This window comes from Brassica napus, chromosome A9 (genome assembly GCF_020379485.1).
Source record: "Brassica napus cultivar Da-Ae chromosome A9, Da-Ae, whole genome shotgun sequence".
NCBI lineage: Eukaryota > Viridiplantae > Streptophyta > Magnoliopsida > Brassicales > Brassicaceae > Brassica > Brassica napus.
Genome location: NC_063442.1, coordinates 5,427,116 through 5,448,269, shown reverse-complemented (window position 1 = coordinate 5,448,269; position 21,154 = coordinate 5,427,116). Strand labels below are relative to the sequence as shown.

The 21,154-nt window shown below is 35.4% G+C and overlaps 4 protein-coding genes across 11 annotated transcripts; 2 read left to right on the top strand and 2 right to left on the bottom strand.

Moving 5' to 3' along the window:
* The first annotated feature begins 1,139 nt into the window (after positions 1 to 1,139).
* On the top strand, positions 1,140 to 1,887 carry LOC106364165 (protein RALF-like 34). The gene has a single exon (XM_013803792.3). The coding sequence runs from the start codon at positions 1,312 to 1,314 to the stop codon at positions 1,681 to 1,683; it is 372 nt and encodes a 123-aa protein (XP_013659246.1). The 5' UTR covers positions 1,140 to 1,311; the 3' UTR covers positions 1,684 to 1,887.
* A 2,272-nt stretch (positions 1,888 to 4,159) lies between these two features.
* On the bottom strand, positions 4,160 to 8,517 carry LOC106364166 (protein ENHANCED PSEUDOMONAS SUSCEPTIBILITY 1-like). 4 transcript variants are annotated; one of them, XM_048739533.1, is made up of 5 exons: positions 5,907 to 8,517; positions 5,547 to 5,784; positions 5,059 to 5,332; positions 4,918 to 4,960; positions 4,160 to 4,837 (listed from the first exon to the last, which is right to left on the bottom strand). In XM_048739533.1, exon 1 carries the CDS (start codon positions 8,314 to 8,316, stop codon positions 6,958 to 6,960), a length of 1,359 nt encoding a protein of 452 aa, XP_048595490.1. In that variant the 5' UTR covers positions 8,317 to 8,517; the 3' UTR covers positions 4,160 to 4,837; positions 4,918 to 4,960; positions 5,059 to 5,332; positions 5,547 to 5,784; positions 5,907 to 6,957. The 4 variants fall into 4 exon arrangements, with proteins under 4 accessions (XP_048595490.1, XP_048595492.1, XP_048595493.1 ...); XM_048739535.1 differs by having other exon boundaries at positions 4,160 to 4,824; XM_048739536.1 differs by having other exon boundaries at positions 4,160 to 4,960; positions 5,547 to 5,602; positions 5,692 to 5,784.
* Positions 8,518 to 12,008: 3,491 nt separating this feature from the next.
* LOC106366301 (OVARIAN TUMOR DOMAIN-containing deubiquitinating enzyme 7) lies at positions 12,009 to 14,601 on the top strand. 5 transcript variants are annotated; one of them, XR_007316163.1, is made up of 12 exons: positions 12,009 to 12,143; positions 12,236 to 12,357; positions 12,440 to 12,515; positions 12,671 to 12,820; positions 13,132 to 13,193; positions 13,255 to 13,339; positions 13,427 to 13,576; positions 13,661 to 13,882; positions 13,960 to 14,054; positions 14,137 to 14,268; positions 14,359 to 14,420; positions 14,523 to 14,601. XR_007316163.1 is itself a non-coding variant. In XM_013805892.3 (11 exons), exons 1-10 carry the CDS (start codon positions 12,090 to 12,092, stop codon positions 14,237 to 14,239), a joined length of 1,116 nt encoding a protein of 371 aa, XP_013661346.1. In that variant the 5' UTR covers positions 12,009 to 12,089; the 3' UTR covers positions 14,240 to 14,276; positions 14,359 to 14,601. The 5 variants fall into 5 exon arrangements, 3 of the variants coding, with proteins under 3 accessions (XP_013661346.1, XP_048595489.1, XP_013661344.1); XR_001273620.3 differs by having other exon boundaries at positions 14,137 to 14,276; XM_013805892.3 differs by having other exon boundaries at positions 12,674 to 12,820; positions 14,137 to 14,276; positions 14,359 to 14,601.
* Positions 14,602 to 16,280: 1,679 nt separating this feature from the next.
* Positions 16,281 to 17,479, bottom strand: LOC111200896 (ethylene-responsive transcription factor ERF010-like). Its single transcript, XM_022692380.2, has one exon. It carries the CDS (start codon positions 17,083 to 17,085, stop codon positions 16,546 to 16,548), a length of 540 nt encoding a protein of 179 aa, XP_022548101.1. The 5' UTR covers positions 17,086 to 17,479; the 3' UTR covers positions 16,281 to 16,545.
* Between the last annotated feature and the right edge of the window lie 3,675 nt (positions 17,480 to 21,154).

Genomic DNA, 21,154 nt, shown 5'->3' with positions numbered 1-21,154 from the left:
TTGATCTACTAGTGAAATCTAAATGTTCATTACAAGCATTGAGTTCTTGTCAAGCTAACAAGAGAAACATTCCTTATCACTAAAGATCTTCAATGTTTCCTCTCTAAGAGTATCTCCTACCACTAACACCATTTTAATGTCAAAACCACACTATTTTAATGTAATTTCAACACTAGAACAAAAATCTTCTCCAACCATAACACTAAATTTCACACTAAAACTATTTTATAATATTATATGTATTAAGTTTTTTATTTATCATTTATTTAATTGTATGTTTTAGTAATAAAATAAGTGAATAGTGTTTTAGTGAGATGAATAGTGTTTTAGTGTGGTGAATAGTGTCACACAAAATTTGGTGTCAAATTTTAGTGTTGCACTAAAGTAGTGTGATTTTTGCAGTTCAATTAGAGATGATTTGATGCAAAAATTACACTAAAATAGTGTTTTGCAGTTCTATTGGAAATGTCCTAATTAATTTATATTTAGTTTGATAACATTATCAAATAAATTGATTGATTGACTAGTGGATTGATCATGGTCTTTTCTCATTTTTGTGAGGATTACTATCTTTACAAGTGGTTTTCGTCAACACTATCTTTTACATGCAATATTTTTCTTTTTTTGGGACAAATTACATGCTATATATGTTATTCTCTTTGTGTTTCAAAAAAAAAAAAATTATATGTTATTCTCTTTGTGTTAAAAAAAATAAAAAAATGTCATTCTATTTTCAGAAAAAATATACTCCCTCTGTTTTTAAAAGATGCATATTCTAAACTTTTCACATATATTAAGAAAACTCATTAAATATGCATTGTTTTTTGTGAATAACAATTTTCCATAACTTTAAACAAATAGAAATTCAATAAACATCATTAATTTTTTTTGAAACTTACAATTTTTCATAAAATCATACATTGAAAAAGTAAAAAATGTACCTTTTTTAAACAATTTTTTTTTCCAAAACATACATCTTTTAGGAATGGATGCGATATTAGATTAGCTTGGAAAGTATTATTGCAAAGCCCATTACACCGAGAATAGCTCACAATTGTAAATCATAAGGAAAACCCAACCCATTAATCACTCAATAAATCAGAACAATGATCCAACGGTTCACAACTAATCTCACATCTCTTAACTAATTCTTCTACACCCATAAAACCCTCACGTAGCTCGAGGTCCATAAATGGCGCATTAATCAAAACCCAATCACCTCTTCGCATGTGAGTTGCTAATTACTACTCTCTTCTTCTATTATTAACTTTCTTCCTCTTCTTCTTCTTCGCTTCCCTCTCCAGCATCGCCATGGCAGCTGCTCCGCCTCTTACTCTCCTCATCGCTCTCTCTCTTCTCTTCATTTCACTCCAGAGATCTGAATCTCTCCCCGAGAATCCATCCATGATTCTTCTAGGCGACGGATTCGACTGGCCGATCTCTCACGGCGACGCATTCGACATCATGGACGGAGGAGAAAGCTTTGAAGATGTCGCGGATCGACGGTCATTGTACTGGAAGAGGAGGAGATACTACATCTCTTACGGCGCACTGTCGGCGAACCGAGTCCCGTGTCCTCCCAGATCTGGAAGATCGTACTACACTCACAACTGCTTCAGAGCTAGAGGTCAGGTGCATCCCTACAGTCGAGGCTGCTCCTCCATCACTCGGTGCCGGAGATAGAAGAAACCACGTGGCATTTTCGTAATTTTCAAATCACAGACTCTGTTTGTAGTTCCCGTTCGATTTCGATGTGTTGTGTAGTAAACCGTGATTAGTTACGTTTGTTTAAATTAATTATGGCCCGCGGTATTATTATTATTCGAGTGATATCTATATGTATTCAGCTTTGTGGTAATTGTTATTTATTTTGTCGGTGGTTTTAAATTGTTTTGTTTCTGCTGTTTATGAACTTAATCCGGGAAATCACATGGTATTTGGTTATATCTGAGACCATCTCCAACCCACCTCTATTTCTATCTCTATATTTTCCCTTAAAATAGAGAAACTCTATTATAGAGGTGAAAATGCTCCAATGTATGCCTCTATAATAGAGTTCCTCTATTTATAGAGGAAAATATAGAGATATGATATTTTCACCTCTAAATATAGAGGCAAAAAGTAACTTTCCTCTATATTTTTCTCTAAAATAGAGAAACTCTATTATAGAGGCATACATTGGAGCATTTTTACTTCTATAATAGAGATCTCTATTTTAGAGAAAATTATAGAGGTGAACATTGGAGATGCTCTGACACTGATAAATTGATAATGTTTCCACCATTTCACAGAGAATATTTCGTAATTATAGAAACATATATACGTATACTAAACATATGTATAATTGAACAACTACCGTGCCACACCCTGCAGATTCTAATAAAACTAGATCGTTTTCCACGCTACGCGCGGATAATTTACTTTTAAATTTATTATTTTATCATATTTTTTCATATGTAAATTATCATCTTAATTTTAGAATAATTATATTTATTTATCATTTAAAAATTATTATTTTTGCCTTGATACTAATTTTGGTATAAATGAGGAAATTAAGTTTTAAAATTTTGTTGAAGAAAAAAAGGTTTTAAAATTTTGTTGACGAAAAAAAGGTTTTAAAAATTTTATTTACTGCTGCACATAATTATATTAATGTCAAATAAGTTTCTATTATATGAAATGAAAAAGAGTAACATGACAATCACAGTAAAATTAGGAAGGTAGTTTGAGTAATTTTTCTTTTAATATGTTTTGCAAACTTTACTTTTTTTTAAGATTTGAAACATTTTAGGGATCAAAATTTCATATCACAACAAATCATAATTTGAAAATACCCTATTTATGATTTAAATTTTGAAAAATAAATCTATTTTTTCTTTTTTTTTGAAAACTACACTTCCTTGTTTGCAATAAGACATTTTTGTCCTAATTTTATTAGCAATTACAAATTCTTATAATTAATAGAATACTTTGGTTATTATATTCCATGATTATTATTTTGTAAGGATTTTATGTGACCTTTGTTGTTATTTCTTGGTGAAGTTGTTATCATTTGGTGTTTTTGTGTCAGAAAAAAAATTGGTTGAATCTTCATTTTAGCAGTTCATCTTTTTCACATCATAAACCAGATAAATTCAAACATTTTAAGAATGGTAAAAAACATAAAAAATATTTGCAAGAGTTCGTATGTGTGTTCCATGCCAACAAAGCTCACATAAATTTATTTTAGCAGAATTTTCCAAGTAAGGAAAAAATTGTAAAAAAGAGAGGAGAATACATTATACACACTCTTTGATTCCAAAAAATATTGTCTGGATTGTTTTTTGTTGAATAAAAGAATAGCAATTTGTTTGGAATGTTTCATGTATGTAAGTCGTATATGAAAACAATAAAACAGTCACCAGGTTAGAAAATAAGCTCATTAAGTGAATGGGTAACGTGTTCGAATTTTTTTGTCTTTTAAAAGTTGATGTACTTCTGTTCTAAGAATAAGGCTCTGGTTGATCATCAAGTAGTTGGTGGAGCTAATTTTCTATTTTATATCAAGAGTATTAAAAATAAAGATTGTTGGTAAATTTGTTTTAATTTTTAATACGTTTTCCTGTTTTACATTAAAATATCAAGTTAGATATTAGATAATATAAACATTAAATTTGGACAATATAGTCTTTTTTTTATTTCACTTATTAGTAAGTGTAGTTAAAAAAAAAGTGTAGTTTTCAAAATATAATCTCATCTAAATGTATTTTCCAAATTTTTCCAAATATATTTGTTCAATAATGCACTTGAATTTATTATTATTGATTTATGTTAATTTTTAAAATCAATTATTGATAACTGTTTCAGAACTGAAACCACTTAAGATTTGTTTGATAGTTCATTGTTAAATAGTGAAAATATTATTTTTTAAAATAATATTAATTGGAAGCGTGTTAAACGTCCTATTATATATTAGTGACCTTGATCAAAAAAAAAAAATATATATATATATTAGTGACCAATATTTTAAATGTAGAAAAATTATTTATTCGTACTTTGATTTTTTTTTAGAATGTGTAGATGTTTTTGTAAATTTGTTCTAATATGATTTTGGTAACATTACAATAAATAATTTTATATCTTATTTGGTGTAGGACTTCTATCAAAAGAAATACAATTATGGATAAACAGTTTTCTTATTAGATACAAAGAATTATAGTGTATGAACCAAAATTTTTTTTTGAAAAGATAATTTTAAAAATATAGAGGGAACAAACATTATAAGCGGACTAATACTAAAAGGAGTATATCCTTTATCTTAACAGACTTCCTTTATATTTAAAATTTTTAACTAACTAAGATATTAAGGCAACATAAAACAAAAAATAGGAAAAACATATGAATAATTCATGAAAACTCTATTATTGCTCTCTTAAGCTATGTCAAGTCCAAACGATATGTGTGACCGCCACATTGCAGGAAACTAACTGTGGAAACTAACTCCTCCATTGTTCCTGAGAGCTAGATGATGGCCATTGGTTTTTGTTGATATGCTTATGACAGAAGAGATACAGCCGAGACCTTAGAGGACATCATAGGAAGGTCATATACTTATCTCATCATCACTTTTTTCATCTGACCAGACTTCATCTTTCTACTGAGATATGAATTGCCTTCTTTGTTGAAGGTTTTTACTTTGATAGCACTTGCTTGCTCGTCTCCATACTCCATATAGCTAAAGAGAAGCAATGTTCTAAACTTTGCACATTAGCTCAAGCTGTTCAAGCCCAATTCCAAAAAAAAAAACACCAGCTGGAGTTGCATAAGACTTTGGTTTTTCAACTCCTGAGGACACCAGCTAAGGAATATAAAGACTTTTTACTCCACATTAATAACCAGATAATGCACAGCACAGATGCATACAATTAGCGTGATTACCTTGCTTGCTGTCACAGACAATATTCGTTAAATGATTAGTAGCCTAGGAAAGAAAATAAAAGAGCATTTGTTAATCAGTAAGAAGATCTATGTTACAAAAATACCTTGATTCAATATTCAACAGCCGCAAAGTAAACTTACCAAAAGAGCTTGCGAGACTTCTGATCGCCTTCTTTATTTCTTGCCCTTGCTGTAAGAATCTCCGTGAGAAATTGACACCAGCGCAGCTTTCTCCGTTAATGTAATGGAACATACCAAATAGGAGCCTGATTTCTAATTTTCTTTTAATCGCAACTCCAAATTTCCTAATCTTCAGTCTTCTATTTATGTTTGTGTAGCTCAGAGTGTTGCTTTGACATGTAAATCACTCTGAAAAAGAGATGGTAAGCTAGAACGGCAAATCCCACTTGAGCTTCTGGTATGGTTGGCATTGGCAAAAAGAAAATGTTAAGTTAACATCATGATAATAAGTTTTGGAAATAAACCAGTCGCGTTAGTCTCATTTGTACTGTCTTTTTTGGCTTCAAAGCTTATATCCACAATGATTATGAATCTTAGAGACCATGAAAAACAATGGAACTTGTTGGATTTAGCTTTACTCTTATATTGTGTTTGGTGAAGAACCATACCGTTGCTGGGCCAGTTACATTGGTCTTTACACATGTCTTCTATTCCATTGTTTGACCTTTCCAAACATTTTTGAGTTTATCCTGTCTCAGAGACATCGCAAAATAAAGAGAATTAATAAAAGAAACATTCTTAAGTTCTACTTACTTCCAGTTCAGTTAAAATAAAGCTTTTTTTGGTTAACGCGCTCTGATTCTCTGAACCACCAGTTCCTCTTCCAACCTTCACTTGTGAGATTTTCTGTACACATAATATTAGACAATCAAGTCCAAAAGAGATGTAAAAGAGCATAACAAATACACTCTAAAATTAGGCCACATCATTCTTACGATTCTTCTTCTACCAAATTAAACAATGTTTACCTCAAAGACTTCTTTGAATAGCTGCTTTGAGACATTTGATCACTCATGTCTCACTGCCTAGGATTTGATTGGAGAAGTTAGATGACGGTAGAACGGCTTCATCATCTTCTTCCTATTCGTCGTCCTCAGACTGACACAGTGATTCACTCTCAAGCTAGGGAAGAAAAACCGGCCCAATTGCATACGACACCATAGACGCCAGCATCCCAGCATCCTTCGGATTCTTTTCCCCGACCAATTCATCTAGTCTGTCGTTTATTCTTCATAATTTCAACTGTCTCTTGTCAATATATACGACTGAAAGGAAATTTAAGAAGACAACGAAGAGATTGGCCGATTTTGCGAGGATCAGGGTATCAAAGAAAGGATTTATATAAGGTAAAAGTCAGGGACTCGGAACGGTTGCATGGGTCACAACTGTAACTGTAAAGAAAGGGTCTAATGAGAAAGATTGGTGGAGTTCGACGTTACAGAAGAGAAACCATTTAAGGAACTTTAATGGCATAACAAATTGATGAACCGTAGGTTACCGAAACGACGCAGCGATTTCGATCGGTGACGATGAAGTGGGATACTCGGGGAAGAACAATTCTATGGTTTTTAGAAGGCTACTTGGGCTCAATTGGGCTGTTTTAAAATGTAAAGAGAACCCAACATGAAATATCAGTTTCGACAAAGATGATGTGGCAGTAACATGATCTCTTATTGGCTGATTTTAATGGCTGACGTGGATGGCCTAACTGAGGCTCATATTCCCCTTTTAGTATTGTATTGATATTTATTTTTTCACACATTCTAATTAAATAAATAAAATTATAATTGAATAATAAATTACTGATTTTCCTTTTCTATCACTTTTTAGTTTGGTGTTCAATGGCTTTTTGCATGGAAAACAAGATTGGTCAACAATCTAATATGTTATTTTGTTTGGTAAGAATATTGAATAAAAACATTAAAACAAAATATTAGTTTTCATAATCTTTCCCATACAGAGTCTCTAAAATCGAAAGACAAAAAAAAACACCTCAATCGTGTAAATCGCTGACATAAATCATGAAGCAATGTCCACATACTCCAGAAACTCGGCATCACATAATAGTTTTACAACTACTTGACAAGGAAAACAAGCTTGAAATTCAAGACCTCCTTCTTCCACCCCTTGAACAACTACTAGTTTCCCATTGCTAAGTGGCGGTCCAGAACGTAAACCAATCGGTTTACCCCACCCAAAATCGTTTCCATACACATTAAACCAGGGACAACTAGTAACAAGCAGAGTGGCGCTAACCGAAACCGGAATCTCAACATTCTTGACCCAATTCTCTCCAAATGCTTTAACATTTTCATTGGTTTGTGACCTAACCACTTTGTTTATCTTCTGAGCCAACCAGCCTAACCCATGGTCCAGCATCTCCCCAACTTTAACGGTTACTACTCCGGTATGAACCAAGTTCCCGAAACAGTTTTCTTTTAGCTTTGGGTTTAGCCTCTGTCTCATGTCTATTGGTACTCTACAATGTGTGCCTTCTTCTCGGCTCATGCCACCGTGTTTGACCCTTGAACGCCATATATGTCCTAAAACCGCTTGAAACGAAGAGATCTCTCCATCTTCTTTGGACACAACTTCATCGTTAGCTTTAGCTTTCAGTTTTAACACATTCTCCTTTGTAAGACGAAACACAATCTCTTGTAACATGTTTGATGTTGTTGAAGCATCCTTACTAGGCTGTTCTATTTCAGGATCTTGAACTCGGATTGGATATTCGATACGATCAAGAAACCAACCTTTGAGACAAAGATCCATGGGGACAGATCCAGAACCCTTGGAGCAAATCTCTGACCATGCATTGATGAATTTCCAAATCGAGTTGCCATCAGCAACGGTATGATTATAGCCATAACTGATGAAAATGCCATCTTTTAATTCAGTTACTTGCACCATAAGTAAAGGGTTTGACACACCTTGATAGTTCTTGATTCCTGTCGCAGGGAAAAAGAAAGAACCAAGCAATCCATCGACAAAACCGGACTTAACCAGATCACTGTTGGCGAGTGTTTTAGCTGCAGCATGAATGAACTTTACGCCACCCGAACCGGAACCATCATCGCAGCAGCTGATGAAATAGGAGACAGTGTGATCCTCTTCGTTGACTTCTTTGACAAGACGACCAGCCAAAGGGTAAAAGTGATTGAGAGCAATAGAGAGTGAAGTTTTTAGCTTTGAGAGGATTGTATCAATATCTAAATCGTCAGGTTTGTGAAAGAAGAGACCTCTTTGAGGATAACAAAAACTAAGACGCAAGAGATCCCATGGAGTCAGATTGATCTTCTTCACACGATCTGATATTGATTGGTTAGCAATGTTTCTGGGACGCACAATGCTCGTTGACTTCACCACCAAATCTTCCATCTCTTACTCTCTTCTTCTTCTTCTTTCTTTGGTAGACGTAGTTTTTGAGGGATCCTTTTCCGAATCTATGCACATGTTTGTACACATGGTGGTGTCGCAAATAAAATTATTAAACCAAGGATGTTGAGAGTACATGCACAAACAAGTTGCGTTTACTTTAATAGTTTTTATTTAATTTTTGACATGTATTTACATGATTATAGAACTTAGATTAGTTTAATTGTCTTAGTACCACTTTATGTAATACACAGGAGCCTAGTTCTACTAATATAACAATCAAGATTAACAGTTTTGTGTGTATTAACTATTAACACATGGTTTTTTTTTTTTTTTTAAGATTCTTATGAACGAAGGTGTTGTAACACCATTGGATTAGATTCTTAAGTAATATAATTCTTCCACTTGGTAATCGAGAAAACGGGCATTTAAATACTGAACTTACACAAATTTGCCAAAAAAAACATGAACTCTTCATTAACCTAAAAAAATAACAAACTTATGTTGACTAAGCAATTTTAGCTATGAGTTTAGTCAACATTAATTAGTGTTAAACGGCCGTTTATTGTTAACGTCGACATAAACGTAGTTGTTTTAAAATTAGAATTCTTTTCTCTTAAATCCCCAAATTGAAACCGTAAGAACACTAACCTAGTCGATTTCATCCCTCTCTCCTCTCCCTTTCTTCATATCAGAGCATGAAATCAAGTCTCCAAACATTCCCTCTCCTATTTCAAACATGAAAGAGATGAATTCGAGTAACTTTTAAAACAAGATTTTGGAAAGAGAGGTTTCCCTTCAAAGTGTATATGTGGGAGTGGAAAATATGTCTTGGACTGTCCAATTTTGTTTTGGACTGACCGGGTCGCAAATCTCAAGCTCCAGCTCAGAACTTTCCTTTCAAAAGCAACTGGGTTTTACCATGAAATGATCTTGGACTGTCCAATTTGTTCTTGGACGTGAAGAGGTTATTTGGACCAAAATTCTGATGAGGAAGTGGAAAATAGGTCTTGGATTAATCTTTTTTTTTTCTTGAACAAATGGTCTTGGATTAATCTCTTTTATCACTGTGTTGGCCATTGTCTACCTCTTGTATTAATCTCTTCTATCTATGTGTTGTTGTGTTGGTTTTATTATCACTTGTAATAACACTTTTTTATATAACACTTTTTTTGTAACTTGTGATTGAATAAGATTGAAAGCACGTCACATATGTAGTGAAAAAAGAGAATACAATACATAGGAAGAGCCTCTATCGGACAATAATGAAGTGAAGCACACCAATTTCTCTTCTAATACAAATACATGAATAAAAGTAGTAATGGAATCGAGGAGAACTAAATTGCAGAGATTAGGGTTCTAAGGTGAAGGAGATAAGAGGGAGAAGAGATGAAATTGATTATAACACTAAACGGCTGCTTAACGTTAATTAATGTTGACTAACTCATACCTAAAGGGGTCGGTCAACATAAGTTTGTTATTTATTTAGGTTAATAAAGAGTTTATGTATTTTTTGGCAAATTTGAGTAAATTCAGTATTTAAATACCCGTTTTCTCTTTGGTAGTCTAATAATGTCAATTTTTTGGGAGATATTTACGCCCACAGACATAATTCATCTTATGAATTACACTTTAAGACACTTTGGTCTTGGTGGACACTTTCTCTTAGTGAAATGTCTAGCTTAACCCTCGCTTCTTAGTGAAAGTGGGTTTCATGAATTCTATAACCAGAACAATTGGATTTCCTAACTAGTAACAATAAAACAAATAATATATTTTCACATATTTTTTACTTGAATTTTGAAAGAATCGATCTCTTTTTTCTTTTTGATTTTGTAGATTTCAAGAGACAAACCCTAGTTTTATCTCTCCCCCGATTTCTTGTAGATCTAGAAACTCAAACCTTCGCCAAACCGTAATCAAGTTTCTAAAAAATCAGATCCTCTCCGGCGATAGTCGATTTCGTCATTAACCACCAGCCACCGTTGATTGAGAAAAACCCGCCATGGAAGGTGAGTTCCGTTTCGTACTCTGTCTCCGCCGCCGTTGTTCCTTCATCTTCCACCCACAGCCACCGTTAACGATTTCTCTTTTTTCAGATTCTGCAGAGGACGCCGTAGACCACCGTCTTCCCGTGAGACTCTTCCCAACTGATTCATATATGAAAAGTTAGTTTCTTGTCTGATTGTGGTGGTGGATGCCGCGATGGTAGATGTCGTGGTGGCGGATGTAGATACAGAGGTAGAAGACGTGAGGAGGAGGAGGTGGTTGTGGATGCCGTGATGGTGGATGCTATGGTGGTGGATATGGATACAGTGGTGGAGGACGTGAGGAGGAGGAAGTGGTGGTTTAGTTTTGTCTGAGTTCTCGATATAAACCTCAACTCTATGTTCTTCTGTTTAAATCTGTAGAAAAGTTTTATCCTTTATTCCTCAACTCCGACATTCCCTCGCCACCTATCCTTGATTCTCACCACTTCACAACTTGTCTGACCACTGCTCGTCGCACAACCACACAATCCCCGTCCACACATCGCCCGACCACACATCGTTCATCCACATAACCTTTGACCATAAAGCTGCCGAACAGCTGACGCCTAACCATGACTTACCCGACCACAACTCACCCAACCACAACAACCTTAGCAACCCGTCTCATGTCGCCACACATGATACACCTAATAGACACCTTTTGTTTTGTTCTCAATGTGCCTTTCAGCTTATGTCTATTCATGTACTTTAATTCCACGAACTGAGTATGTGAGGAAGAAGAATCACTTGGAAGCCACTCCCATATCATTAGCTAATATGCCGTACAACACTACCTCCACCCAGACTAAAGCCTACAAGATCACACTAGCATTGTCACCAAACTAAAGCCAACATCGGCATCCATTCACACACTGACCACCAGAGCCTTGACGACAACACTCCCGACCACAACAACACTCCCCCTAACCACAAGAGTCCCATCCACAACATATCTGACCACCACAACAATCACACAAACCACAAGAGTCCCATCCACAATACACCTGAGAACCCCAATCCGACCATCTTCTTTTTGTCCACCACGAACTCCACCCATTACCAAACACATCTCCAAATATTTAGACTATATTCTCAGCCTTAGATCTTATGCATATAAATAGATCTAACGTCCCTAAACAATTCACTTTTTCCCATACAGTTACTTTTTTCTTTTAACCTTAATCATTTATTGTAACTAAAGACAAACTTAGTTTCTACTTCTTCACTTTACGGTAGTCTACTTAAAAGAAACACACTCCCCCTTACACAAAAAACAAGGTTATTTATGTCTAGAAAAAGACAGCTGTCTAAAGAAAGTGTGTAAAAGAGACAATGTGTCTTTTAATGTAAACAAAAGTCAGATTGTGTCCTATTATGTAAGTCTCATTTTTTGGAGCTTGGTGTACATTCACATCAGTTATGGGTTCAATTTTCTGTGGGAACTAAATTATTATTATTTGACAGCTATTTTTTTTTTTTGAACACCATTTGACAGCTAATATGTTTTTTAGCAAGTTCCTTCTCGAGCCAACCGGATTAACCGATAGGATATAAAAAAAATTACTGAGCTAGATTTTTGAGATTTATTGGGCCAATGGACTCGTGACAAAAAAAAGAAATTGGGCCAGTGGACCGTTTTGTTATGAGCTCTGTTGGCCCAAGTATTATTTTGTTCGACGGCGACGAATACTTAGTGTTATTACGCCGCCGAAGCTATCCGACTGAGAAGAAGAAACGGAAACAAAAATGGCAAAAGCTAAGCAGCAAAAATCATCTAAGCCTAAGAAACAACCGCGTCAGGTGCATCTCTCCTCTTTATTCATTAGATTCCTCTTCTTCTTCTGCTACTGTTTTGGATCCGGAGGTATGTAATTGGTGATTGGATTGATTAGGTGGAGAATAAGAAGAAGAAGAAGGAAGGAAAGGATTGTGATCTCTCTCAGTTCCGTGCTCAGCTCGACGCCTTGGGGCTTAAGATCATCCAAGTCACCGCCGACGGTAATTGCTTCTTCAGGTCCGTCTCTGCTACTCATCGTCTCTTCGATTATCTTTGAAGACGAATTCATCAAATTGTTAGATTGAATTCGTCTTCGCAGGTCACTTGCAGATCAGTTAGAAGGCAACGAGGATGAACATAGCAAGTACCGTAGCATGGTTGTACAGTACATAGTGGTAAGTGTCCCACCATTAGATTCTTAGACCATGATTAACCCGGAGTTCTTAGATTCTTAACTTCCACTAAGAACTCCATCCTAAGAACTCCGGATTACACATGCTCTTAGGCGATCCTGCAAATGTATTATATGGCTAATGGAATTTTTTAATAGAAGAATCGTGAAATGTTTGAGCCTTTTATTGAAGACGATGTTCCTTTTGAGGATTACTGTAAAACAATGGACGATGATGGGACTTGGGCTGGGAACATGGAGTTGCAAGCAGCTTCTCTTGTCACTCGTAGTAACATATGTATCCACAGGGTAATAATAATAATAGTAATAATAATGATTGTTATTCTCTCTATTTGCTATGTGAGATGAGAATCATACTCAGACGATGATTAACCCCAGTCTCTTAACTGGGATTCTGAGTAAATACAGTTCTTAGCTTAGCTTTTCTTTGATTTTAACTAATAAAATTTAAAAATCGTCTTTTAAATAAGAGATATAAAAACTGTCTTTTTAGTCAAAAAATATTAAATAAAAATATCAAATCATGAATTTTAAACCCCGGCTAATAGACCGGGGTTAATCATGCTCTTATGGTTGAGGATTCTTCTATTTGTTTGCAGAGTATGTCACCTCGTTGGTATATACGAAACTTTGATGATGCAAGAACCCGCATGATCCATCTGTAAGTTCTTGATTCTGTTTGATGGAGGATGGAGATGGTTTAATTATACTCCCTTGTTTAGGTCTTACCACGATGGGGAACATTATAATAGTGTGCGTTCCAAGGAAGATGCTTGTGGAGGACCAGCTAGGCCTGTTGTTATAGAGGTTTTAGGCTAAGCTTTTATCTCGGTGTGTTTATGGGTTTAGATGCTTTGGTTGCACTGTTCTAATAGATTCCAGCTTTTGTGAAAGGCTGATGCTAAAGTATCGGCAGCATCTAAACAAGCGAAAGCCACGGAGAGCAAGTCGAAAACCAGAAGTGATAAGTGTGATGTGGATGCTGGGGCTGTTAAAGTAGTCATGTCTGGTAGTTGTTGTGACAATGCTGAGAAAGCTGAACAGGTGATATAAGCCGATTGCTTGGTTAATTTGTGAAAAAGATATGATTATTAGTCCTCTCTTATCGGGATTAACACTGCCTTTTAGGTTCTAGTACAAGTAAATGGTGATGTGGATGCTGCGATAGAGTTTTTGATAGCAGAGCAAGGAATGGAGTCTTTGACTGAAAATGCAGCAGAGATCACTAATGGGAAGGAAGCGAGTGACAGTACAATGGAAAGCAATGAGGCTACCAATGAGGAGGAGTCATCTAGCTGCAGTAACATAGAGACAGTCCTTGCCAAGTGCAGCTTACAGAACGATGAGAAGGTTCGTTTTTGCTTGCTTAAACCATGAGAATTGCTGAATGCTGATTTGAAATTTTTGATTGCGTAAAACTGTAAAAGATCCCAAGGAATAAGGCATGTCCATGTGGTTCTAAGAAGAAATACAAGTCCTGCTGCGGAACAGCAACTGGGAGATCCTCTGTTAAACTGTTAGTGTAAGTTTCTTGATTCAGTTCTATAAAAACAATCGCAAGACATAACTAAAGATTTGTATTTCTTCATAACTGAATGTAACAGGAGCCAAACAATGGAGTCAAAGAAGGGGAGAAAGAATCCAAGGAGAGGAACATCGAATGAAGTTGAAACAAATGCGCCAGATGTGGGTGCTCTTTGTATATAATGAAGTTTCAATCTCACACACATACACAAGTATAAAGGTGATTAACTTTTTTCACTTAAGAAAGAACAGTATTTTGGTTTTTCACCTAGTAATTCCGGTATGGTTACTCTCTTCTTCAGGGGGAAAGAAGATGATCTTCTAGGGATGGATTGAATATTTGACATAACAGCTTTGCTCAGAGGTATGGGATTATTTATGAATTTTTGATTCTAAGGATGTTTTTACTCTCGGGTTTAGCTTTTGTTGTATGATTAAATTACCGAAAGATTAAAAACTCTTGCAGAACATATATGCATACATACATAAACACAGAGCCTAGAAGATAGCTATTGAAATAACCCAATTTCTAAAAAGTTTATTTACCTACTTCTTGTGAATTGTAAGCTGCACTCTTTCTGATTTTGGTCGCTTTCTAATTTCCTTCATGTTTAATAATAACAAACATAAATAATAGACGTACTAATATAAACCATGCGAGAAATGTCAATGTATTTTTCCCCAAGAAGCGTTAGCATAACTAAGACTCCTAGCACGATCTGAATAGGAAGTATGAAAAGAAAATGAAAAATACAATACATATACGATAATACATGCTACAACATACTTTTCATTGGCCCCTGTATTTATATATATGAATATGACGTTTGGTTAAGGAAATTTTCAAAACTCCGATATATACAAGATAAAGCAAATTTGTTTAAAACATACTATATCTCAAAAATAAAGCAGCAATGATAATTATTTATAATAATATAACTTGAAAAAGACAGCATAAAAAATCTAAATGGTGCCCACAGAACAAAGAGAAATGGCGCAGAAGACAAAAGACAAAACACACCCAAGTCCCCGTCGACCCAAAATCTTATCCATATATGCATCGCGTATGTATATAAATGACTATAAATTAACAGAAACAAAAAATCTGGACGTAATTAATAGAGATAGAGTATGTCAAGTTGCTTTTATATGATAAGCATGTAGGTCACACTTTGTCCCGTTTTTATTATTCAACTTGATATCCCATCCTTTCGATTTAATCCTTCTAACAATCCCCTAAGACCAAGACAAGAGATCAAGCAGTGGGCGGATGTCGTTTGGTTCAAAAGAGCGATTCCGAAACAGAGCTTCACCATGTGGATCGCGAACTACGACAGACTACCAACGAGAGCTAGACTAGCATCTTGGGGCCTCCCAATCTCTCCTCTTTGCCCTTGCTGCTCAAACTCGGAAGAAACTAGGGATCATCTGCTACTTTCTTGCCCGTACAGCCGCGATATATGGCACTGCATCTTCAGAAGGTGTCAACCCGCTCCAACGATGTTAACAAACTGGGCGGAGCTACTGTCTTGGATCAGAGCCGCTTCATCAGCAAGATTAACTCTGCTAAGGAAGCTGGCGACCCATACAACAGTTTACTTCTTATGGAAGCAGAGGAATAATTTGATCCACAATCAAATTTCTCTTCCCCCTGCAACTGTGTTCAGAGCCATCGACAGAGAAGTGCGTAATATCATCTCTGCAAGGAGACATAGGAAAAACTTCGATTCTCTAATGGTCATGTGGCTGTCATAATCTAGTTCTTTTGGTAGGAAAATTAGTGTCCCATCTTGTTTTTTATTTCTTTTTGCCAAGATGGGTTCAAACCTAAGATAACTCTTGTACTATCTTTTATTCATTTATGATATTTACATTTTAGCAAAAAAAAACAATCTCCTACACTTCACTATAACAAAAGAGTTGGCATCTAAGAAAGCACCGTTATACACAGTGCATTGAGCTAGTGTTTTAGCGTGCGATTCTATTGTATTTTTAGTTCAATTTCCGTTGAAAAGATAGGTTACGCCATATCTTGGTATCACCCCAGTCTATGAAGATTAGTTGGATCTAAGGTCCGGATTACCTCCGGATTATTCAGGAAAGAAAAATACCACTATACTTTATGAATCACTTGTATACAAAAATATTAACAAATACATTAGGAAAAAGTCTTGTTTTCAACTTGTGTTATTTTTTAGAAAAGACAATTACTAGTAGTATAATATAATTTAACAATAGGGCGACTTTCATTAATTATTAATGAGTGAGATAATATACATTTTGCATTATTAAGCAATAGCCTAAAATTCCATAAACCGCACCGTAATAAAAGACAAAATTATGCAAAAAATAATAACTAAAAAACTAAAATTTGTAGATAATGCAAAAAAAAAAAAAAAAAAACATAACCGGTGCTAATGATTTCCACAGAGGTAGGCCGAGGCGTGCGTTTAGCAGCAGCCACCGCTCCAAAATATATTTCAAATTTTTTATTTGCTTTCCCAGTCGTCATCGGAGCTTTCCGGGTCGGGTACCTTATTCAAGTCAACCCGTTCCAATAACCAGCCGCCACTCTTCAAACTCTTATCATCTTCTTCCAACTCACCGTTTCGATAACTCCGATGAAAATTCTTATTACTATCATCACTCTCTCCGTTCTGACCAAACACACGGTGGCGGCTATTTAGCACCGCCGTGCCCAAAGCGTCTACCTGAGCACCAACCTCCGTCGCTTTTTTCCTAATCGTATCGCCCGACATGTCCTCCTCGGAGAATTTCTCTCCGGTAAGAAACTCAGGGAAGTTGAGCCTCGCCGTTGGTCCTCTGAGGTAGAAAACCGCCGTGTCGTAGGCTCGCGCCGCCGCCTCAGGAGTGGAGTAAGAGCCGAGCCATAGCCTTGTCCGCTTGTTAGGCTCTCGAATCTCCGCAACCCATTTTCCCCACTTCCTCATCCTTATGCCCTTGTAAGGTCTCTCTCTCTTCCTCGTTGTCATGGCGACTGCCACGTCAGCTGCTCCGCCGCCGTCCATGGAGGATCTTAATTCGTAAACCCTCCAAAGAGAGAGACTTTTGAGGTGGGTTTTGAGAATTTGACCGATTTGCTGAAGAGAGAGACGATGATAGAGAATAAATATGTCGGGGGGGAGAGAGAGGTTGCAGGTGTTATTATGGTGATATGGCGGTGAGAAAATTCCAAATTCACCGACAAAAGAAAAAGAAAAAAGTAAAGAGAGAAGATAGTTGTGTTTAGTTGGATTTAGCAGATAAACTTGTCTTGGTGGTCGTGGATTCGTTTTGTAGTTATAGTATCAGCTCAAAAATATAAAATAAATAAATAAATGAATATTGGGGCGATGATGAAAGCTGTATCTTCTGTGTTAATTGTTTTTTTATGGAGCAGAAACTTTATAAGAGGATAGGCGGGAGAATAGGTGGTGGAGATGACATGCGCATATCAATATAATTATTATTCGTCTCTTCTCTAATAAATATTTTACCATCCCCACGCTGAAACTCTTCTACTATGATATTTTTGTCCACGAATACACCCTGGTACGAATAACTAACATAATGTTTCTGTCTGTATACTAAATATTTTAATTAGATTCTGATAAATTTATACGAAAGATACCTTGACATCCTGTCCGGATAGACATCAGAAGCTATGTAGACATAATCATGACCAATACGGCTTACCTTTCCGATTATCAACTAAAATCTTATATCAGGTGTATACAATGTTGCATATAAAACATGAGAATACAAATGTTGTAATAAGAAAATAGCATATGGTGAAAAATATTCTACAAACGGCGAGGCATATGTATGAATGTATCCAATTTTGTAATACGGTATACGGTATGGTATTAGTGGAGGAAGAAAGGTAGGTCGGTGGTCGGTGACTCTACCTTTAGCTATTGACTTTATGTGTAATCAAATTACGTCACGTATTTTGTGTATTGTCCATTTTCTCCTTTATTTTCCTCCGTTATTTTCAGTTTTGTTCTTTTTTTTCTCTCCTATTTTTTTATTCCCAGGGTTAGTTTCGGGATTATTCTATTTTCTTTGTATTTGGAACCCACGTAAACATAATAAATTATATAATTTAAGAAGCACAGTTACAAATAACATAATTTTGTTTGAAAAGAATTACAACAACAAATCAATTATATGATCAGTAACATAATAACACAACATACATAAATTAATTGGTAAATTGTGAATTATCAGCAGCAGGTGGGAGACTGATTATAATAGCAATATGTCGGTCCCGAAAGAACCGATCTTCTAATAATTGTTTGATGTTATTTTCAGGAGCGTCGAGTTGTATTTTCTTCATTTTAAATTTTGTTTAGATAATGATCTTTATTCTTATGGATTATCTATCCTCAGCGTATACGTGATTTAACTATAATCTTCAAAAATAAGTAAATAAAAACTATAATCTTCAACTAATAAGTTGAACCATATTATATGATATTTTTAATATACTATATGATGTTGTTGCTCTCTTGGCTTGTTTTCTTCACGATTTCAATAATATTCTTGCAGGTCATAATTTTCCAAATAGACATTTTAGAAATGAAAACTTTTTCCTTAGTTTTCCGTTCGATGGTCCTTAATCCTTAATAATATATATAAGCATCAGTGTAAATATTATAATTATTCCGATAGTATAAAATCATTGTTTTGTATTACATGGACAAGTAGCAATACAATGCATTAAAAAACAATTACAATATATTAAGGATTTGTTATTTAATAATTTACGTTCCTTTCATAATAAATTTGATGCTTTTTTTTGGGAATCCTTCCACGCAAAATATTTTTATGAATAGCCTAATAATAGTGGAGCTGTTATAGAAAAATATGTAGGACATAAGTCGAGTAATATTTGGATTGTTCCCACGACTTTGGTTTTGAACTAAAATATCAAGATCTACAAAAACAAATAATTTCACAAGGGAAGTAGTATTCGTATGAAAAAATACGATTTAACAATGAAACTTTAAGCTGTGACCCAGCTGGCACGTGAACATGGCGCCAATTACCACTGAAAAGCTAAGAAATCAATTCATTTCGTAGAAAATGGACCACTTTGTTACATGTGCTTTTTTAAATATCATGTTGTTTTATATCTTTGTTGTTCCCACAAATTAACATTTATTAGAATTGATAAATGTAACACTACAAAGCACATTGGTGTTAACCAATATGGAATGAAACAAGATAAAGAAGTAAAAGGCTGAGCCGTTGTGACTCGCTTTGCTAGTTCATGCGCAACAGCATTCTCTTCTCGATGAACATGACGATAGTGAAAACTTTCAACCTGACCACACCATCGCTTGATGTCACTGCATATAGTAGTAATGCTGAAATCACCATCCAGCGTAAGTAGACTTCTAATCTACACTTCACAGTCACATTCAAAAATGATCTTCTTGTAACCCAAAAAAATATTACATTGTACTGCTGCCAACAGTGCCTTACTTTCCGTTTCAAGTGCTGATTTCGAGTAGCCTAAACAACGCATTGCCCAATATTTAACGACACCTTTAGAGCTGCTTAATAGTGAGTGAATACTTGCAAAATTGGGCCTCTCATTTTGGAAATGGACCATAAATATCCTGACAGGTGGGGGGGACCTAAACCCACAGTCATCATCTACGGAAAAAAGAAGAAAAAAAAAATACTTTCTTTGAGTTTCATCCTCTAAATTTCAAAGCTATTACGATTCCGACCCCACATCCTAAGACAATTACATTTTACGCCTTTATATTATCATTTCTTCTAAATTTAGCTCCTCCACTGAGAAAACTGGTCGGAGGGAAGCCTACGAGTTAGACTCTTCACTGGAACGGATCATTCTCTTCAGCCATAACACTCTCTCTAATTCTCTGAATCATCTTAATCACTTGCCTCATCGTTGGCCTTTACTCTGGCGATGTCACGCGGCAAAGACAAGCTGTTCCAGTCATCATACCAAGCCTACTATCCTCATGCACCTTCCTCTTCTTCTCTCATTGCTCTAACCCATGCAAGCATATCCTTCGGCGCCATAAACGGATGCATAGATTCGCTCTTACCAGTCAAAAGCTCAAAGATCAAGAACACCAAAGGAGTAGACATCGCATTTGGAAGTGGGTCTACGAGATGATTTTCTGATCTCAGGGGCTTTGTAAGAGGAAGTGTCAGCATCATCAGGTGAAACTGAAGAAGAAGAAGAGTCTATCAGGACGCTGAGGCAGTAACCTGTTAAACAAGCTTCGAAGTCATGTCCGAGGAGGATGTTCGTTGATTTAAGGTTTCCATGGACTAATGCTGATGATGTTTGGTGAATGTAGTACAAGCCTTGAGCTACATCTTCTGCAATCTTCAAACATGATGTCCAATGTAAAGGCTTTGCTCTTGAGGATCTTGAACCTGAAAAACACTGAGATTAGTTAGTCTCATTTGGTGATAATGATATACATGGGTCCAACTATATTGGACCAAGAAGCATATAAAACATAAATGGGTTATCAACAGGAATAACTCATTATGAAGCACTAGCGCAAGGTAATGGCTATGGCAAAAGACGAGATTTCACGTGCAAACACAGCACATAGTTCCAATTCTGTCTTATTCCACTAGTGGCAAGTAATTCAATGAAAATTCCAGAAAATAAGGAGCAAAAAGACAAAAAAAAACAATTTTTTAAGGGTTTAACCTGAACTATTTTTAAATGGGAAGAAAAATCCCCAACTAAAATTTTATGTTTTTAAACCCTCAACTAAGATTCCGTTAGTGTAATGCATGAGTTCGAGCAAAACAACGCCAAACTCAGAGGATGATCTTCAAAAAAAAAAAAATCAACATTTTAATGTCTTCCAAACTATTTATGTATTTTGAACTGATGTTGGTATTTCGACAAACTTACAAAACACAATTTTATGGCAGTTTAGAAAGAAGCCAAAATAAAGTTGCATGCAAAATTTAAACAACCAAAATTCGAGCATGTCATCCCTCTTCTTGTACTATATATTTGACATTAAAGAGTTTGAAAAATTTAAAGATCAATTATCCATGCGTAGCGCGAAAAACGATCTATTATATTTA

Excerpts from the sequence above, each read along its gene's own strand:
- LOC106364165 (XM_013803792.3), top strand. The coding sequence starts at position 1,312 with ATGGCAGCTGCTCCGCCTCTTACTCTCCTCATCGCTCTCTCTCTTCTC.
- LOC106364166 (XM_048739534.1), bottom strand. The coding sequence starts at position 8,316 with ATGGAAGATTTGGTGGTGAAGTCAACGAGCATTGTGCGTCCCAGAAAC.
- LOC106366301 (XM_048739532.1), top strand. The coding sequence starts at position 12,090 with ATGGCAAAAGCTAAGCAGCAAAAATCATCTAAGCCTAAGAAACAACCG. Across the intron at positions 13,194-13,254 it reads AGAACCCGCATGATCCATCT|GTCTTACCACGATGGGGAAC; the intron begins GTAAGTTCTTGA and ends TCCCTTGTTTAG. Across the intron at positions 13,577-13,660 it reads ATGCTGAGAAAGCTGAACAG|GTTCTAGTACAAGTAAATGG; the intron begins GTGATATAAGCC and ends ACTGCCTTTTAG.
- LOC111200896 (XM_022692380.2), bottom strand. The coding sequence starts at position 17,085 with ATGGACGGCGGCGGAGCAGCTGACGTGGCAGTCGCCATGACAACGAGG.